Source organism: Stomoxys calcitrans, chromosome 3, assembly GCF_963082655.1.
Source record: "Stomoxys calcitrans chromosome 3, idStoCalc2.1, whole genome shotgun sequence".
Lineage (NCBI taxonomy): Eukaryota > Metazoa > Arthropoda > Insecta > Diptera > Muscidae > Stomoxys > Stomoxys calcitrans.
In genome coordinates, this window is record NC_081554.1 from 55,387,125 (window position 1) to 55,407,759 (window position 20,635).

The window sequence follows — 20,635 nt, forward strand, 5'->3', positions numbered from 1 at the left end:
CCATTTGGGCGCGTATGCAGATTTCTTTTTTTTACACTTAATACGCTCCCTCTTCCACGCTTCCTGAAAGGCAGGCAATGTTAACTGCTAGTGTCACTCGCATTAGAGGATTCTTGAATGGTTTGGTTTTTTTTTTTGCAATTCTCAGCATATGAATGGCCAATTTCTGGGGGGACACAAAATGACATTAGATCCACAGTTGGCAGTAGAATTTGGTGGCGTTGGTCTGCATTGCAGAAAATGAAAAGTCGTAACAACTGTCACTGAGCTACCATGGTGTGGTTTTGATTTCCACTTAAATTTTATCGCACTCCAGAAACTCCCATATGGACGGATGAATGTGTTGGCCATATTCATTTGCGTGGGTGCATCCAGAAACCACTTGGTTAATATGAATGTGGACAGTTGTCTCGGCAATTACATGTGGTGACGTAAAACTTTGCATGGCTTATGGCCGTATAAGAGGCCACCATAAGGGACGCAATGTGCAACCCAAAGCTTTAAGTACAAAACGACAGAGGATATAGAGTGCCAGACACCAATTAGCAGTTAATGTTTATTTGGATAAGATTCTAAGAGCCCTAGGGATTATGTGCAGCAGTTGGCGGTTGCAATGGGAATATGTGTAGAATTTCAGTAACTCTTTAAAAAATATTTTTTTTTGTATTTCCACTGTAAATTGAAACTTTAACTAAAATTTAATCAAAACAAAACTACAAAACTTTGTTTCTTACAACTGCATTTCTCATCCATTCAGCCATTGCTTAGCCCCAGAACTAACAAAATCATCAACTCCTTAATCAAATGAAGTTCTCTCGTAAAGGACTTGAGATTTCTATTGACATAACCCAACAAATATTTGAATGTCCAATAATGCATAGAGAGAAGAATAAGAAAAAAAAAAAAAAAAACAAATGCCAAAACATAAAAGACTCATATGGATAATGGAGAAAAAAGAGTCACACAAACACATTGCTCTCTGCAAATGGGTTCCTTGCATGCCATTCACACATCATGTCCTTTAGCAGCATTCAAAGTTGGGATACAAATAAACATTTACCAGAAACAAATTTAAAGTAAGCTCCATTCCATTATCCTGAGCACTTAAACGAACATTGCAGTGGATAAGTGCTGAAAGAACTTAAATCACACAGACCCTGGGTGTTGAAGTTGTTCTAGAGATTCATGGGAAGTTTCTTACACGAACTGAGCATCGATGTACTTTTGTTGGGAGAGGAAAAAAAAAGGCTGAAGTGGCAATATACAGTTGGGACTAGTTTGACACTCAATTATTTGGAGAATGCCGTAGTCTTTGGAATATGACAATAGCAGCTCCCTTAAAATTGGCGAAACACACAGATACCACCAATGAAAAGTGGTTCTATTCTCATTAACGGTTGCGCGATAATAGAACTAGAAGTAACTGAATTGGATGTTTCGTTTGTTTATGATGTGCAATAATCGCATAAGTCTTATGGCCAAATTCGAAGTAATGTTTGCACTTTTCAAAACTATTGGGTTGCCCAAAAAGTAATTGCGGATTTTTCATATAGTCGGCGTTAACAAATTTTTTCACAGCTTGTGACTCTGTAATTGCATTCTTTATCAGCTGTTACTTTTAGCTTGCTTTAGAAAAAAAGTGTATAAAAAGTATATTTGATTAAAGTTCATTCTAAGTTTTATTAAAAATGAATTTACTTTCTTTTAAAAAATCCGCAATTACTTTTTGGGCAACCCAATAATAACGATGAATATCTTGCGACGATTAATATTCAGAAAAATGCAGTTAAAGTAATAGATTTGACCGCGTGAACTTGCACTAAAGTTGTTAATAAGTGTCAGTAGTGGGAGACACATGATCGGTAAAAATCGATTTGAACGAAAATCAATTTCTTTATAGAAGTCGTTTGCTTCATTAACATTCGTTTTCTGGATAAAAATCTGTTTCGATAAAGAATCGATTTCTCGATTAAAACGATTTCTTTGATCTCTTCTTTGAACAAAAATAGATTTATTAATAAAAATTTACCTTTTGAAAATAAACGATTTCTCGATAAAAATAAATCGATTTCTTAATAAGAAACACACAATGATTTAATAAAAATGATCTGGAAAGAAAAAAATATTTTTCGATTATTTTATTAATCTCTCGCTTAAAATCGATAGATCTTTTTAAAAAAATCAATATCTTGATAAAACTAGATCCCTCGCTTAAATTCGATATCTCGATAAAAATCGATATCTTTCTCTATAAAAATCGATCTGTCAACATCGAAAAGTCGTCCGACTGGTAAAAAAGATCTCTTGATAAAAATCGATCCATTTGTAAAAACTCGTTCTCTCGGTTAAAAACGATCGCTTGATGAAAATAAAGAATCGATTTCTCGATTTTCTCGCTCGACAAAAGCCGATAACTTTGCAAAAATTGATCTAGTGGTAAAAACCGATCGCTAGCTAAAAATCAAACTCTCGATAAAAATCAAAAAAATTGTAAATTTGCCAATAGCGGTGAAACAGGCATATGATTGGGCGGTGAAGGCTAGAGGACTGCCGTGAAATAACTCAATCCGATCCTGGGGGACAAACGCTAATACAAATTCGACCATGAACAATGGAATTAACATAGGGAAGCTTTTCAAACATCAATGAGTGTTTCCGATTCTAGTTGAAGTTCGGCTTCCCTTTATAGCCGAGTCCGAACGGCGTGCCGCAGTGCGATACCTTTTTTTGGGAAGAAGTTTTTACAGGGTTGCCATTAAACCTTTTTTTCTCCTCACAATTGCCGCTAGCATTAGGAGGGATAATTATCGCGGAAAAAATTTTCTGATGTTCTCGCAAAGATTCCAACCCAGGCGTTAAGCGTTTAGGCTGATATCTAACCTCTCCAATAGAAAAATTAATCTCCCAATAAAAATCACTCTATTGATAAACCCCGATTTCTCGAAAATAACTGTTTTCTCGATCTACTAATAAAAATCGGTCTTTCTATAAAGCCCGAATCAATCCTTTTCCACATAAAATCAATTTCTTGATTGAAATTTTTGGCTTGATCAATCAATCAAATCAATCAAGAATCCTTCTTTCGATAAAAAAAAATTTGTTGATAAAAATTTTGGCTTTATAAACATTGTTTGCTCGATAAATATCGATTTCTCGATAAAAATCGATGTGTAGAAAAAAGGATCTTTCGAAAAAACTATATCTTGATAAAAATTTATGTTGCGATAAAATCGATCCCTCGTTAAAAATCTTACACTCGAATAAAAATATGTCTCGAAAATGATAAATCTCTCGATAAAAATCGATCTGTCGTTAAAAATTAAGCTTTGATTAAAAATCAACCTGTCGATTTAATCCTTCACCCTATTTAAATAGATCTCTTGTTAAAAATTTATCTCGCGTTAAAAATGTATCTCGATAAAAAGCAATCTCTTGGTAAAGTCGATTTCTTGATAAAAGTCAATCGCTTGATTCGATTAGACCTTTCGCTCGAATGCATTCGACCACTAAAAAAATCGATCTAACCGTTAAAATGGAAAAAATCGACTTCTCAAAAAAAAACCGATCTCTTGATGAATGAAAGTGTTATTCTTCGATTTCTTGATAAAAGTCGTTCGGTAGATAAAAATCGATTTCTCTACTAGAATCAATTTCTTATTAAGCAACCATTTCTTGATAAAAATCTCTATCTCTCGTCAAATATCAATCTCTCGATAAAAATCAATCCTTCGATTAAAATCGAAATAACGTTCAAAATCGATCGCTCGATAATTATTGATCCCTCAGTAATAATCGACCTCTCAATAATAATGTATATTTCGATAATAATTGATCTCTTAATAACTGTCGATCATAATGGATAATCGATTTCTCGATAAAGGTGGATAGCTCAATTAAATTCGAGTGTTTTATTAAAATCTCCATAAATATCGATATCCCGATAAAAATCGAACTCTTGTTACAAATTGATGTCTCGATAAAAATCGCACGCGCTACCAAAGTCGATCTATCGATAAAAATCTGAGGCGCTATAAAAGCCGGTCTCTTGATTAAAATTGTCAATAAGAATTGACAGAGATTTACCATTATAGCGGGTGCACTGTAATTTCTCAATAAAAGGTATGTCTTGATACCTGCTGCTGTGGTAACACAATGGACGAAAACGTCTAAGTGCGTCTAATGGCAGACTGTCACCTAACGTACCTCTTCATAAAAGTCAATCTATCGTTAAAAATCAATCTCGTGATAAAAAATGACCCATTCACAAAAATTGATTTCGTGATAAAAATCAGTCTTTGAATAAAAATCGTTCGCATGTTACAAATCGATATATTGGCGAAAGTTGGTCTGTGAACAAAAATCGAACTCTCGATAACATTCGATAAGGTGAAAGTAGTTGGTCTCCCAATAAGTATCGATATGAAAATTTAAATCGAGAAAAATCGAACTTTCGTTTATAGTGCTAAGGAACAAAGAAGGCTCGATAAAATTTGATTTTGTGCGTTATTTTAGTTGCTTCGAGATATGTCCTAAGCATTTCGAATGGAGCCCTACCATTGCATTTATTCTTCTCTCCATTGAACTTCTTAAGAGCATAGCGTTTTGTATACTCTCCACCATAGGATGGGGATGGGGACTAATTTCGTCACTCTGTTGGTAACACCTCGAAATATGCGTCTGAGACCCAATAAAGTATATATATTCTTGATCGTAATGTCATTATAAGTCGATCTAGCCATGTCCGTCCGTCCGTTTGTCTGTAGAAAGCACGCTAACTGTCAAAGTAGTTAAGCTAGCCGCTTGAAATTTTTCACAAATACTTTTTATTAGTGTAGGTCGGTTGCGATTGTAAATGGGCCAAATCGGTCCATGTTTTGATATAGCTGCCATATAAACCGATCTTGGGTCATGACTTCTTGAGCCTCGAGAGGGCACAATTCTCGTTCGATTTGACTGAAATTACATCCAACAACTGTGTTGAGTATGATTCAAATCGGTTCATAATCTGGTATAGCTGTCATATAAACCGATCTTGGATCTTGACTTCTTGAGCCAATAGAGCGGAAAATTCTCATCCGACTTAGCTGAAATTTTGCATGAGGTGCTTTGTTATGACTTCCAATAACTGTACTAAGTATGGCGCAAATCGGTACATAACCTGATATTGCTGCCATATAAACCGATCTGGCACCTTGACTTCTTGAGCCTCCAGAGGGCGCAATTATCATCCGATTTGGCAGAAATTTTGTACGACGGCTTCTCTTATGCCTTACAACATACGTGTCGAATATGGTCTGAATCGATCAATATCTTGATAAAGCTCCCATATAAACCGATCCCCTGATTTTGCCTCTTACAAAGCGCAATTCTTATCCTAATGATCTGAAATATAACGCAATGACTTCTACAATGTTCAACATTCTTTTATGTTTTGGTTTTATTAGATTTTGATATAATTTGAAAATGCCGGTTATAAAGTGCCTCTTATCTCCGTTCCAAATTTGGTTTGCATAGAGGTTTGTTGTTGATGAATGCTACATAAGTATCAAGCGCCCCGGACTACCAGTACGGGAGTCATGGGCTCGATTACCACCAAAGGCTATCATCTCGTCACTGTGTTAGAAATGTTGTATTGATATATTCCATGTGTTAACCCTAATCTATTATAAGACTCCAATCTGTTTAGCCGTATGTTTTTAAAATTTCTCTATCTTCGTTTCACATTTGGTTTTTGTAAGGAACTTGAACATAAATCTTCTCCGTTTTCGTTCTGTTATGTTCACTGTTTTATTTTTTGTTTTGTCTTTTGCCATGTCTATGTGCCCTACAAGTTCCTTATGGATAAATCGTATGTATGAACGATTTTTTTATTTTTTTATATTTATTTTATATTTTCTTGGCCATTCATCCTTTGCCAGGATTATAAAATGTGAACGAGTGAGTGAGTTTTGTCTTTACATGTCCTTTTTGTGTGCCACAGACTGTCTTTTAGTTATATTGGTCTTGCTATGATTGCATTTTTTTTCGTAGTTGAGTTCTCTTAGAGATATTACCATTACCGTGTTTTAATTTTTTGTTGTATTTTGCATTATGTCTAAGTCGCAACTCAAAGCATCCTTTTTTTGTAATGGTCATAGTTGAGCACATGCTTCGCTTTACAACATCAGTCCAGACGGCCCAGAAGTACATGTACATGATCCAACCCAATTCCTAAAAAAACCAACGAACAAACATCATTATTCAACAAAACTTATGGCAACACCCATTGTTCGGCGTGCATATCATATCTCATATATTGTGGGACTACGTAGGACTAAGGACTTAAAGATTTAAGCATGCAATCTACACTGGATTTGGCTGGTAACCTTCCTTTAAGAGAGTATATTAAAAACAAATTGAACATTTGCATCCACAACTTCAGGCGATTGGTGATTGAAAAAAATGTAAATGCTTCTTAACCACAAAAGAAGATTGAATTTTTGTAAAATTTTGTGCTAAGAGATACGAGTATATCCTAGAAATTTTGTTTGAAAAGAATATTTAATTGAAAAAGTTTTTAGAGCAAACTTCTGAAATGTTTTTACTTTTTAAAAAAAATTTTAAAATTTTTTCTCTAGTGATTTTTTTCAAATTTTGTTTTCAGAGAATATTTCTTGAAATATTGTCTCTTTAAATTTTGTACTAAACGAAAATTTTATTAAAATGTTGTCCTTAGAGAAAAATTCTTAAAATTTAGTCTTCAGAGAAAATTTCTTGAAATTTAATCTTTTTAGAAAATTTCTAAAAGACTTGTCTGCAGAGAAAATTCTTTACACCACTGAATAGTCAAAGTTCGGAGCAGAGAAAATCATCTTTGATAATGTCAATCACATTCCTTATATATTTTTATCCAAAGTGCAACAAATCATTCATTCAGACTTCACTAAAACCAAAAATCGAACATCGAACATGGTCTCTAAGAAAAGAAAAACCTAAAAATATTACAACAAATAATAGAAATACCACTGCAATCCTTAACCACACAACAACTGAAGAGAGAGATAATGGATATCGATGTTAAATCGAAAAAACCAACTATTTTCAATTTGAACATAAATGCTTTCTATTGTCATGATCTCTCATACCACATTAGCTAGCATAGAAGGGATCCAATGAAGTTACATTGGAGAAAGGCAATTCTTTTGCCATGCACATCTATTGCCTCTGATGACAAAAGTTTTTGCTTCCAATAATCTATGTTTGGGAATTATATATGGGACATTACATAGGATTTATCGAAGTGTCGATGCATTAGCAAAGAGGTTTGAATTCTTTCAAACCTCTTTGCTTTCATTCTTTCTGATGAAATTTAAAAATGTAAATTTTTTTTGCTCATCAAATACATTGGAACAAAAATACAAAATACGGTGGAGCGCCAATATACAGTTTGACTTCGAGTCGATGCGCATAGAAGGGCAGAGTATACCTCAATTAAAATCGATATCTCTATTAAAATTGATGCATCAATTAAAATCGAGATGTGGACTAAAATTGAGATATCGAGAAAAATCGATATCACCATCGAAAAGTCGATAACTCGTTTGAAGTATTACAATTTGCATTAGCAAAGAGGTTTGAAAGAATTTGAAAAAAGGTAACTATAATGGAAAAAAGGTAATAATAAAAATACAAAAAAATAAAAAAGTGGCAATGTATAGTTTAACTCTTATCTTCAAGTCAGTCGATGTAGATGGTAGGACAGATTAGTTTCTGGAATATAAAGATGTAGATTTCCGATAAGCCATTGGATCAATAAAAATCGAACTCTCGATTAAAAGCGATATCTCGTTTAAAATCAACATCTCGATTTGAAACGATAACTCGATTAAAATCGATATATCGATAAGAATCTATATAATAACAAAAATAGATATATTTGATTTCGATAAGAATCTATATAATAACAAAAATAGATATATTTGATTTGATGATGATTACACGGCTAAAATCGATAATACGATTAAAATTGATGTGTAGATAAAATCGATACCTCCATTAAAATCAATATACTATATTAATTTAAATCCATATCTTGATTACAATCCATGTATCCATTAAAATCGATATCTCGGTAAAAATCTGTAACTCGATTGGAATCGATATCTCGATAAAAACCGATATTACAATCAAAATCGATATCTCGATTAAACTAGATCATTCGATAACAACCGAAATCGATCATTCGATTATGTATGGGACATGGGAAAGACAGATTAGTTTCGGGAATATAACGATGTAGATCTTCGATAAGCCGTGGGTCAATTAAAATTGACCTCTCAATTAAAATAGTTCATTTAAAATCGATAACTCGACTAAAATCCATAACTCGAATAAAATCGCTAGAAGATAAAATCGATGTAGCGATAAAAATCGATATCTGGATAAAAATCGGTGTCTCGGTAAAAATCGATATCTCTATAAAAAATCTATCTTCCTAAATTTCAATATCTTGATTAAAATGGATCAATCGATATAAATCGATACATTGATTAAAATCGATTACTCGAACAAATCGATACATTGATTAAAATCGATTACTCGAAACAAAAGTCAATCTTTCTATGAAAATCGAAAATAAAATTTAACTTTTCGATTAAAGTTGTTTGCTTAATTAACTTTGCTTACTCTATAAAAATCGATATATCAATGAAAATCGTACTCTTCATTCAAAATCATCGCTTGATAAGGAACGACCTTTCTATAAACAATCGATTGCTTGACAAAAAGCGATCTCTATGAAAATTGATCCATTGATAAAAATCTATGTCAACAAACAAGTCGCTTTAAACATAAAATGAACATTCCCTTAAGGAACAAAGGCAAACTTCTCACAGATCAATGAGTGCGATCCGATTCAAGTTCTTTAAACTCAATGAAAATGCGTGCCGCAGCATGAAATCTTTCGAAATTAACAAATAGATCTTTCGATTAAAATCGACTTCTCGATAAAAAACGATCTCTTGATAAAATTGTTTTCTCAATAAAAATCTTTCGTTCGATCAAAAATCAATCAATCGATAAAATATATAAAGGGTGATTTTTTTGAGGTTAGGATTTTCATGTATTAGTATTTGACAGATCACGTGGGATTTCAGACATGGTGTCAAAGAGAAAGATGATCAGTATGCTTTGACATTTCATCATGAATAGACTTACTAACGAGCAACGCTTGCAAATCATTGAATTTTATTACCAAAATCAGTGTTCGGTTCGAAATGTGTTCAAATTTTGACAAATTTTGTTCAGCGATGAGGCTCATTTCTGGTTGAATGGCTACGTAAATAAGCAAAATTGCCGCATTTGGAGTAAAGAGCAACCAGAAGCCGTTCAAGAACTGCCCATGCATCCCGAAAAATGCACTGTTTGGTGTGGTTTGTACGCTGGTGGAATCATTGGACCGTATTTTTTCAAAGATGCTGTTGGACGCAACGTTACGGTGAATGAACACATTTCGAACCGAACACTGATTTTGGTAATAAAATTCAATGATTTGCAAGCGTTGCTCGTTAGTAAGTCTATTCATGATGAAATGTCAAAGCATACTGAGCATCTTTCTCTTTGACACCATGTCTGAAATCCCACGTGATTTGTCAAATACTAATGCATGAAAATCCTAACCTCAAAAAAATCACCCTTTATGTTGATAAAATTCATTTCTGGACAACAATCTTACCTTCGATTTCTATCATTCGATTATGTATGGGACATTATATAGAAATTCGATGAAAGTTAGTCTATCGATAATAATCCATGTATCGAATTCGAAAAATTGATCTCTCAAGTGAAATATATTTCTTTCAAAAATATATTTCTTTCAAAAAAGGTCGCTCGATAAAAATTGATTTCTCGACAAAAATCGATTTTTCGATAAAATAATTATCTCGAAAAAACCGATATCTCGAAAAAATATTGTTCGTTGGATCAAAAACAATAAATTAAAAATTGATTCTCGAATAAAAACGATTTCTCGATAAAAATAGATGGCGCTTTAAAAATCGTTATCTCAATATATTGGGTTGCCCAAAAAGTAATTGCGGATTTTTCATATAGTCGGCGTTGACAAATTTTTTCACAGCTTGTGACTCTATAATTGCATTCTTTCTTCTGTCGGTTATCAGCTGTTACTTTTAGCTTGCTTTAGAAAAAAAGTGTAAAAACGTATATTTGATTAAAATTCATTCTAAGCTTTATTAAAAATGCGTTTACTTTCTTTTAAAAAATCCGCAATTACTTTTTGGGCAACCCAATGTAAAACAAACAATCAACTGATAAAAATTTATATCTCTCCATAGCAGTCTATTCCTCTATAAAAGTAAAAGTCGTTAAAATTTGATCTCTCCAAAAAAAGCGATATATCGATTAAAATCGATATCTCGATATAAATCGATAAAATCGAGTTTTCGATAAAAAACTCGAACACTCGATTAAAATCAATTTCTGGATATAAATCAATCTCTTGATAAAAATGGTTCTCACAATAAAAATCGCTCTTTCAAATAAAATCGATAAAAACCGTTCATTAAAAGCCGATTTATCTATAAAAATCGTTCTTTAAAACCTGATTTATAGATAAAAAATCTATCTCTCGAAAAAATTGTTGCCTCGTTGGAAACCGATCTTTCAATAATCTCTCAAAAAAAGCACACGCTACTACAATTTTTGGGATTTAAAAAAAGACCTCGACTCGCCAGCAACACTTTTGGCGAACAGTCAAGAAACCACATAACAGACTACATAACATGTTAGACCATTGGTCGATCGGAATTAAAAAATTAGTTAGATCTAGACTTGACAGAATGATGATCTGCGATCTGATTTAAGATGTTTCCTAAGTTCTTATGAGGCCCATCGCTGTTAGTAGACAAACGTCCTACCTAAATCACCATATGGTGTATTGTCAATCACCATCCACAGACGTCACATTATATTTTCACTAACTAAAGCGAGAGATCCAACGATACAAAGTGGAAGATCTAGACCAAGCGGCGTTTCCGGAGGGATAAAAAGACTTTCATGAGGTTAAGTTATATGAAGCGATATTCAGCTGCAGATGCAAAGGCTTTAACTTCTAACTACAGACTAGACCAACATAGTTCTGCATATGTAGCCATCTCAAATTCTATTAGTACGAGGTTAAATGCCAACGTGCCAGATGTATAAAGTGTTTGTATACCTGGACCACCTGATCACTTCACATCACTTGTCTCAACCAAAAAATTAAAGGTAAAAAATTTTTAAGGCTGAAGACATTAGTTGGGGCCACCTTTTTATGCGACTTTTGTTTATGTTCCATATTGTCCTGAGAGGTACATCATGCATTATAGCGGTGAGGTGGGAAATGCAAACATGTCTTGGACCCAAGTTTCATACAGTATTCAGTGTTTGCATAACTGCTTAAGGGTCATTAAGTACCCAAAAATCTTTCGCTTAGCTTTCATATGGCATAAATAGGATTGGGACCATATTTGGGTATAGCTGCCGTATAGACCAATTTGGCCAAATTTGGTTCCCCTTGACATTCTTAACTGATTTGGTCTATATGGGACTATATTTTGGTGTAGATGTACATAGTTCGGTACCTCGCAAAACTTCCTGGGTTCACAACTGTTGACAAAATTTGGATAAGATGAACATATATTAGAACTTAATTTAGTTTTACATTTAAAATATATATTTTTCTGTTTCTTTGCAGGTAAGTGTTCTCTGAATCGAATGTCAGTAAGTATTTTTATATAAATTTCAAACATTTTCGCTACTTCTCAACTTTGTGTGGAGTGCCCCATATGTGATTGGACCAAATTGCATTGCATTGAACCTATGTTCATATGTGGGCTTCATTTCTTACTTCTATGCTTGTTTCTTTTTTTTTTTGGTTTACATAGTTGTTGATTTTTTAATTTTTGGTTTTCTTTTCTGGTCTTTGTAACATTGATTTTCCATCTTGGTAACAAAGCGAAGCGAAGCGGGTGCTTCAAAGTCAGCAATCTTGATGTCTGATGTAGATAAATGACTATACCATAGATGTCATTGCATGATACCCCGTAGGTGGTTTTTGCAGTTTGACAAGCCATTTCCCTGTCTACGTTGTTACATAAAAAGTTGGCAACAAACTACAACTGTAACTACTTAAGGGACAGTGCAGTTTTGTATACCCATTACCATGGGAAGGGGGGAAGTATACTAAATTTTGTCATTGCTTTTGCAACGAATATCGAAATATTAAATACCAATGGTAATATAATCAATTCAATACCCATAGCTCTAGCTTTTAATATAAGTACACTACTGTCGTACAGCATATACACCTTCTCTTTATTAGCCAAACCCAAGCTTAGCTGCGAACATAAGATTCTCTAAAGATTCATGGTGATGACTATACCAAAGTTGCTTGCAGGAAACATCCTTAGCTACGCATTGAAGTTCCCTGTGGTTTTAATTCATTAAAAATTTTGTCTTAAACACCATTTCATATTCAATGCAGCTAAGACGTCTTGTCGTCATTGGAGTGTCCCATGTTGCGTATAAGTGTTATTAATTAACTTGAGCTCCAAGTAAATGCTCCCTAATTTGAATGCTCTAATTGTGATTGCTTTCAATGGAATACATTTTAAATACTAATTGCACCAACAACTAGTCATTGCTCAAATGAGATTTTAATCTGAATAGTAAGTGCTAATTAAATGTACCTTTCACAGCAGGGAAGCATTTCATTTGAATTATAAAACTTAAATACTCCCAGATAAAATTAGCGGGAAGCCACTTGCAGTAGTTTGTTGTGATTGCAATGCAGCTGAATTTGTAGATTATTTAGTTAATGCAAAACTGAAAAGTGCTTATGTACCTTGGAAAAAATGTTGTCCTAGATAAGCCTACTATTTCATCAATCCTCCATCACTGAGGCCGAAGCAACCCTCAGGCGTCAGACATTGTTTGTTTGTTTGTTTCCCCCCCCCCCCCATGATTGATTTGGTGTAGGCTTCAAGAATTGTGTGGCACTTTTGCCGCCTGAATGCTTGGTAATAGAAAAAGGCTATTTTGTGTGACAGCACATTTAAGGCTGCTGCAAATTTTGAGCCTTTCAAATTTTAAACTGCCAGCTCAAATTGTTTCAGTTCATTGGTTGAGAAAATTAGTTTGGAATCCCTAAGACTCAAACTAACCGTAGGAGGCCACCATAGCGCAGAAAATAACATGTCCGTTTATGACGCTGAACGCCTGGGTTCAAATACTGGTGAGAAAATCAGAAAGAAAATTTTCAGCGGTGGTTATCCCCTCCTAATGCTAGCGAAATTCGGAGCTACTGAACCACTTGGTATAGCAGCCATATAAAAACTTCTCCACAAAGGGGTGTCGCACTGCGGCACGCCGTTCGGACTCAGCTATAAAAATGATGCCCTTATCACTGAGCTTCGGACAGCACTCATTGACATGTGAGAAGTTTACCCCTGTTCCTTAATGGAATGTTCATGAGCAAATTTTGCATTGGCAACCACCATATAAAAACTTCTCCACAAAGAGGTGTCCACTGCGGCACGCTGTTCGGACTCAGCTATAAAAATGATGCCCATATCACTCAGCTTCGGACAGCACTCATTGATATTTGAGAAGTTTACCCCTGTTCCTTAATGGAATGTTCTTGGCAAATTTGCATTTGCAAGACTAAGAATGGCAAGTACAAGATAATATTCGATGTTTATGTCGAAAAATGAGGAAGAAACATTCTGTTGTTTTTACAGTGAAAAATTACAAAAAAATTTTCACAGTGAAAAGTTACTAAAAAAATTTTCAGAGTGAAAATTTACTAAAAAAATTTTCACAGTGAAAATTTACTAAAAAAAATTTTACTGTGAAAATTTACTAACAAAAAATACTTTCACGGTGAAAATTTACAAAAAATTTCCTTATGAATTTTTTCACAGCGAAAATTTCCTAAAAAATTTTTTCACAGCGAAAATTTACTATAGAAATTTTCACAACGAAAATTGACTACAGAAAATTTTCGCAGCCAAAATTTACTAAAAAAATGTTCGCAGTTTTCAGAGTAAAATCTTACTAAGAAAAAATGTTCATAGTGAAAATATGCAAAAAAAAAATCACAGTGAAAATTTACTAAAAAAAATATTTCACAGTAAAAAGTTACTAAAAAATATTTTCACAGTGAAAATTTACAAAAAAATTTTCATAGAGAAAATTTCCTAAAAAATTTTATCGCTGCGAAAATTTACTACAAAAATTTTCACAATGAAAATTGACTACAGAAAATTTTCACAGCGAAAATTTACTAAAAACAAATTTGCTAAAAGTTTTCAGAGTAAAAACTTACTAAGAGAAAATTTTCACAGTGAAAATATGCAAAAAAAAAAAAATTACATTGAGAATTTACTAAAAAGTTTTCACAGTACAAGTTAACTAAAAGAACTTTTCACAGTGAAAATATAGTAAAGAAACTTTTCACAGTGAAAATTTAGTAAAGAAACTTTTCACAGTGAAAATTTAGTAAAGAAACTTTTCACAGTGAAAATGTACTAAAGAAATTTTTCACAGTGAAAATTTAGTAAAGAAACTTTTCACAGTGAAAGTTAACTAAAGAAACTTTTCACAGTGAAAATTTACTAAAGAAACTTTTCACAGTGAAAGTTAACTAAAGAAACTTTTCACAGTGAAAATTTACTAAAGAAACTTTTCACAGTGAAAATGTACTAAAGAAACTTTTCACAGTGAAAATTTACTAAAGAAACTTTTTACAGTGAAAATTTACTAAAGAAACTTTTCACAGTAAAAATTTACTAAAGAAACTTTTCACAGTGAAAATTTACTAAAGAAACTTTTCACAGTGAAAATTTACTAAAGAAACTTTTCACAGTGAAAATTTACTAAAGAAACTTTTCACAGTGAAAATTTACTAAAGAAACTTTTCACAGTGAAAATTTACCAAAGAAACTTTTCACAGTGAAAATTTACCAAAGAAACTTTTCACAGTGAAAATTTACTAAAGAAACTTTTCACAGTGAAAATGTACTAAAGAAACTTTTCACAGTGGAAATTTACTAAAGAAACTTTTCACAGTGAAAATTTTCTAAAGAAATTTTTCACAGTGAAAATTGACTAAAAAAATGTCCACAGTTTTCAAAGTAAAATCTTACTAAGAGAAAATTCTCGCAGGGAAAATATGCAAAAAAAAATTTGCATTGAGAATCTACTAAAAAGTTTTCACAGTACAAGTTAACTAAAAAAACAGCAAATCACAGCAAAAATTTACTGAGAAAAGATTTTACAGTGTAAAAGTACTAAAGAACATTTTCACAGTGAAAATTTATAAAAAAAACTTTTCACAGTGAAAATTTTCTAAAAAAAAGTTTACGAAAGAAAAAAAATTTTCAATGAAAATTTTCCAAAAAAATTTTCCAAAAAAATTTTCAAAATAAATTTTTTAACAGTGGAAATTTACTAAAGAAAATTTTCGCAGTGAAAATTTACTAAATAAATTTTTTAATAAATGTTCACAGTGAGAATATACTAAAAAACATTTTCACAGCGAAAATATACTTTTAGTAAAACTTTTTACAGATAAAATTTACTAAGGAAACTTTCCACAGTGAAAATTTACCAAAAAACATTTTCTCAGTGAAAATTTACTAAAGAAAATTTTCACAGCAAAAATTTACTAAGAAAAATTTTCACCGTGTAAAAGTACTAAAGAACATTTTCACAGTGAAAATTTACCAAAAAACATTTTCGCAGTAAAAATTTACTAAAGAAATTTTTCACAGTGAAAATTAACTAAAAAAATGTTCACAGTTTTCAAAGTAAAATCTTACTAAGAGAAAATTGTCACAGTGAAAATATGCAAAAAAAATTACATTGAGAATTTACTAAAAAGTTTTCACAGTACAAGTTAACTAAGAAAACAGCAAATCACAGCAAAAATTGACTAAGAAAAGTTTTCACAGTGTAAAAATACTAAAGAACATTTTCACAGTGAAAATTTACAAAAAAAAAAAATTTTCACAGTGAAAATTTACTAAAGAAACTTTTCACAGTGAAAGTTTACTAAAAAAAACCTTTCACAGTGAAAATTTACTACAAAAATTTTCACAATGAAAATTGACTTCAGAAAATTTTCACAGCGAAAATTTACTAAAAAAAATTTTCATAGTTTTCAGAGTAAAATCTTACTAAGAGAACATTTTCACAGTGAAAATATGCAAAATGGATGCTTGGTCCCAAATTTTCATTTTATGCTCTCCAATACCTTTCATTTGTTACCCTTATTGCGCCTATCGGACCACTTTCGAATATGGGTGGCGTTTTTGGGGTAAGGGGGAGGGTCCGCCTTCACCCGATATCTAAATATTATAAAGCCTAAGTTTCCTTCCAGATAAACGCACACAATCTATAAAAATTTTAAGAAAATCGGTTCAACCAAGTATCATATAGTCTTAATGGGTCTAACGGCGTTTTTGAGGGTTGGCGTGACCCCCTATACTTCGATCTGATTTTGTATGCCAGATTTGAAATCTACTCCCGAATACCTTTCATTTGAGCCCCATATTGAAATGAACGTCCAATATGTCTGTTTGAGGGAGTTTTGGGGCTCGATCGGTACTGAGACTCAAATTTTAATACCATATTCGTATACTACTTTCCAATACCTTTCATTTGATACCTATATTGTCCGAATCGGTCCACTTTTGATTTTGAGTTGTGTTTTTGGCATAAGGGGGAGGGTCCGTCCCCCTTCCGATACCGAAAAATTAAATAGCCTTTATTTCTTTCCAGACCAACCTACACAATATGTGAAAATTTCTGCCGTTTTTCAGTCTATACGGAACAAACAAACCGAGTCCCATATATCCGTAATTGGCTAATGTGCCCATTTTGGGCGTATATGTAGGGGTGAGGTGTCCCCCATATACTTCGACATGAATTCAATGCCAGATTCGTTATCTACTCCCACATATTTTTCATTTGATACCCATATTGTCCTTATCGGTCCACTTTTGATTTTGGGTGGTGTTTTTGTGGGGGTAACGGTGGAGGGTCCGCCCCCTTCCGTTATCAATAAGTTATAAAGCCTATTGCTGTTTCCTGACCATATACGTAATCTACTCACTAATACCTTTCATTTGAGTCCCATATTGTCATGATCGTCAAAAAAATTTATTTTAAGGGGTTTTGGGGTTGGACGGGGGCGGTCCCCCAGGTACTTGGACCCAACTTTTTTTTATGAAATTTGTATTCTACTCTTGAATGCCATTTGAATCCCATACTGTCCCGATCGGACCACTTTTATTTTTGGGTAGTACTTTTGGGGTAAGGGGGAGGGTCCGCCCCCCCTTCCGATATAAAAAAAAAAATATATAGCCTATGTTTCCTTGCAGACCAACCTACGCAATCTGTGAAAATTTGAAGGTTAACGGTTCCGCCGTTTTTGAGTCTATACGGAACAAACAAACAAACCCACAAACCCACAAACAAACAAACAAACAAACAAACAAACAAACAAACAAACAAACAAACAAACATACAAACACAAACAAACACAAATTGAATTTTATATATAAGAAATATACAATGATTGTTTTAATTAAATTGATTCAGATATAATAACAAAAATAATTTTTCTCCAATTATTTTTTATTTCTGCTTGAACTGCGGCGTCTGCGTTTCTGACTTCGGCTGCGTGTATTAAATGTCTTATTATGCAACACTTCTTCCTGATCATAATGTCGTTCATAGGGCCGTTGATTACTGTTATGCCATAGCTCAACGATTGGATGGCTTAAATTGTTCATATCACCACCACCACCTCTTCTCTTGGATATTATTTCTACACCACTTTGCCACAATTGACCCATGTATCGAAAAGCTTTGCGAAATGCCCTCTTTGATTTTCTGTAGACTATAAAATGGTGATCGGTTGCATATAAGGTCAATAGGAGTACGGTAAATGCCATGCTCGTTGTAGTGAATCCCAGTATACATCTCTCCCATTCCAAATAGACATTTGGGGGCATTTCGGCCACAATCGCCAAGTATTTGCACATTTTACAGCAGATGTTCTCAATGGTGGACCACAAAATCATGGCACTAAATTCAATCATAAGCACCGAAAAGATAGTCTCCACTGCCAGTTGAAATGCGAAAGGCAAATGCCGATAACGCAGCGGAAAGATGGAGATATCCAGAAGTATATCCAAAATGGCTATCACAAAAAGCCAACTGGCCAATGAAGGTGTTGAAGAATTTGCGACGCCTGCTTTCTGCTCAATGAAGAATGAGACGCGCAGTATCAATTGCAGAGAGCCGGCAGCGATAACAGCGATTGATGAGACCATTTTTTCACAATTGATTGGAAATTTTCAAAATTGATTTCCGAATTGAAAGATGATTGTTCCGAGACAATATATTTGTATGTTATGTACCACTGCTGTATCGTTGTATACCGAAAAAACTATTTTTCTCTCTGACATGCAAGTTGACATTAAATGCAAAGGAATACATCATGAATTGGAATTTTAAACAGAGAAGAACAGTTAAAAAAGGTTGTTAGTATTATTTATCGGTCGGTCCGAAAATAGGTTATTCGTTCGATCCGAAACTTGATTATTCTTCCCAATGTATCCAATATGTCGAGTTCTGTGAACTGCAGGTCAGCAGATTAGGCGGTTAATATGGGAGCTGTGTCCGGTTATAAACCAATTTGGTCATTAGGTTAGGTAAGGTTGAGTGGATTGCTCACTCATCAAATGTGAGTTCACTCGGAGGCCAGTTTGGTCCATTGTGGTACCCTAGAAAGAAAGGGAAGAGAAAGAAAATAAGAGACCTCGAACTAGAGGTTATACACGAATCGAGAAGATGGAGAACCCGAGCGGGGGTGAAGAAACGCCCATCTCCATGCCAGCACGGATGTACCTACGCCAGAGCTTAGAGCACCCCCCGTCGGAACGAGATGCGAGACTTCGGACTAGAGGTTATACACGAATAGAGAAGATGGAGAACCCGAGCGGGGGTGAAGAAACGCCCATCTCCACGCAAGCCCAAAAGTACGTACTCCGGAACTTATGGTACACTCTGACGGAACCATCATATCCCTGCAACAAATCTTGGGAGATCTACTAGAGGTACGTTCGCAAGTTCACCCAGATCACAGAAGAAACGGCTCCTCACAAAGGAGGGCCTACGTCCCTGCAGATCCAAACAAGAACACAGCAAGTGTTCAATAGTCTCCTCCTCATCCTCATCGAGGCAACTCCTACAGAAGTCATTGTGCGGCGTCCCCATGCGCGCCGCCATGCGGCCTATGGCACAGTGTCCGGTTATGACCCCTGTCAAGGTACTCATCGATCTATTATCGAACGCCAGCAACTCCCTCGTCCTCCTCCGGTCGATGATCGGCAATAGCGCCTTTGCAGTCTGGCAACCATCCATCGAGTCCCACCTCGCCAACGACGCAACACTGGCCATCTCCTCTACTGTGCTCAGTAGCTCGACAAATCGCATGTAGGTAAGACCCATGACTGGTCCGCCCAGCGCAGACGAACCCCTCCTGGGGCACTCATCCGGCCTCTCTTTTCCTGGAATCGCCTCATGTCACATCGTGGCCCGGAACCTATTCAGGGACTCTAAACAATCCGCCACGCATCTCGACTTTACCATCCTCGACCCTAAGGCCTTGAGAGCCGCCATACTGTCCACATAAATTCTGAATTTCGAGGGCGGTAAGTCCTTTACCAGAATTTCTCTTGCGGTCACTGCAATGGCACAGACTTCCGCCTGAAAGACCGTACACTCGTCCGGCAGCCTCTGAGACATACTGATATTGAGTGTATCAGAGCAGACCCCCAATCCAATCCTCCTCAAGTACAGCATTCGCCCTCCATTCATACCTCTAAGGAAATTGAATGGCATATGCTCTCACTCCAGCCGACACTGATGCCAGATAGTCGGAGTTCCTCCTTAGTCTACCCTCTGCATCCATAAAACCCAGAACCGAGCTGTGGCCCCAACAATCTTTCTTCAGCATGCCGAGCTTCTTCAGCCTATGAGCGACCCTGGCGGCGCAGTTTCGAATATAAGTCTCAATGGGCTGCAAATCCAGCATCGCCTTCAGGACTGCCTGCGGTACAGATCTCTGAGCCTCTGTGATCCCGACGCAGGCCAGTCTCTGGACCTTCCCGAACTTCCTCGCACTCGTCCTCTTCTTACGGCATTCCACCATACCAGTGCTCCACAGGCCAGTACTGGTCTCACGATGACCATATACTTCCAATAAATCATCCTGGGAGTTACCCCCCACTTCCTACCGAACATCATCCTGCAGGATTAAAAAGCGCGCAGTACCTTACGGCTTCTTTCCTCAGTGTTCCTCTACCAGAACAGTTTCGAATCGAAAACTATGCCTAGGTACTTCGCCTCCTTCGACATCCAAGGACGGTAATCTGAACTCCTAATCACCTATTACGAGTTAAAAAATACGGGGTCATAGGCGGACATGCTAACCTCTGCACCACGGTGGCCGCCAAACATTGTGTAATGTACTTTTTTTTTATTCCAAATTAAGCCCTCACTAAAGACAAAAAGGTACGCAAAATTT

The 20,635-nt window shown here is 35.0% G+C and overlaps 3 protein-coding genes across 3 annotated transcripts in view; 1 reads left to right on the forward strand and 2 right to left on the reverse strand.

The window, feature by feature from the left end:
• Positions 1 to 7,136, forward strand: part of LOC106091575 (CAR1 transcription factor-like) — a 100,097-nt gene extending 92,961 nt beyond the window's left edge. Inside the window, exon 4 of the mRNA XM_059365463.1 lies at positions 6,997 to 7,136. Within this exon, the coding sequence (XP_059221446.1) occupies positions 6,997 to 7,136 (140 nt within the window). The remainder of the gene's footprint in view (positions 1 to 6,996) is intronic.
• LOC131995751 (uncharacterized) overlaps positions 1 to 20,635 on the reverse strand; it is a 134,190-nt gene that overhangs the window by 106,433 nt on the left and 7,122 nt on the right. The gene's annotated exons all lie outside the window — the stretch shown is intronic.
• LOC106091577 (uncharacterized) lies at positions 17,587 to 18,496 on the reverse strand. The gene has a single exon (XM_013258135.2). The coding sequence runs from the start codon at positions 18,375 to 18,377 to the stop codon at positions 17,670 to 17,672; it is 708 nt and encodes a 235-aa protein (XP_013113589.2). The 5' UTR covers positions 18,378 to 18,496; the 3' UTR covers positions 17,587 to 17,669.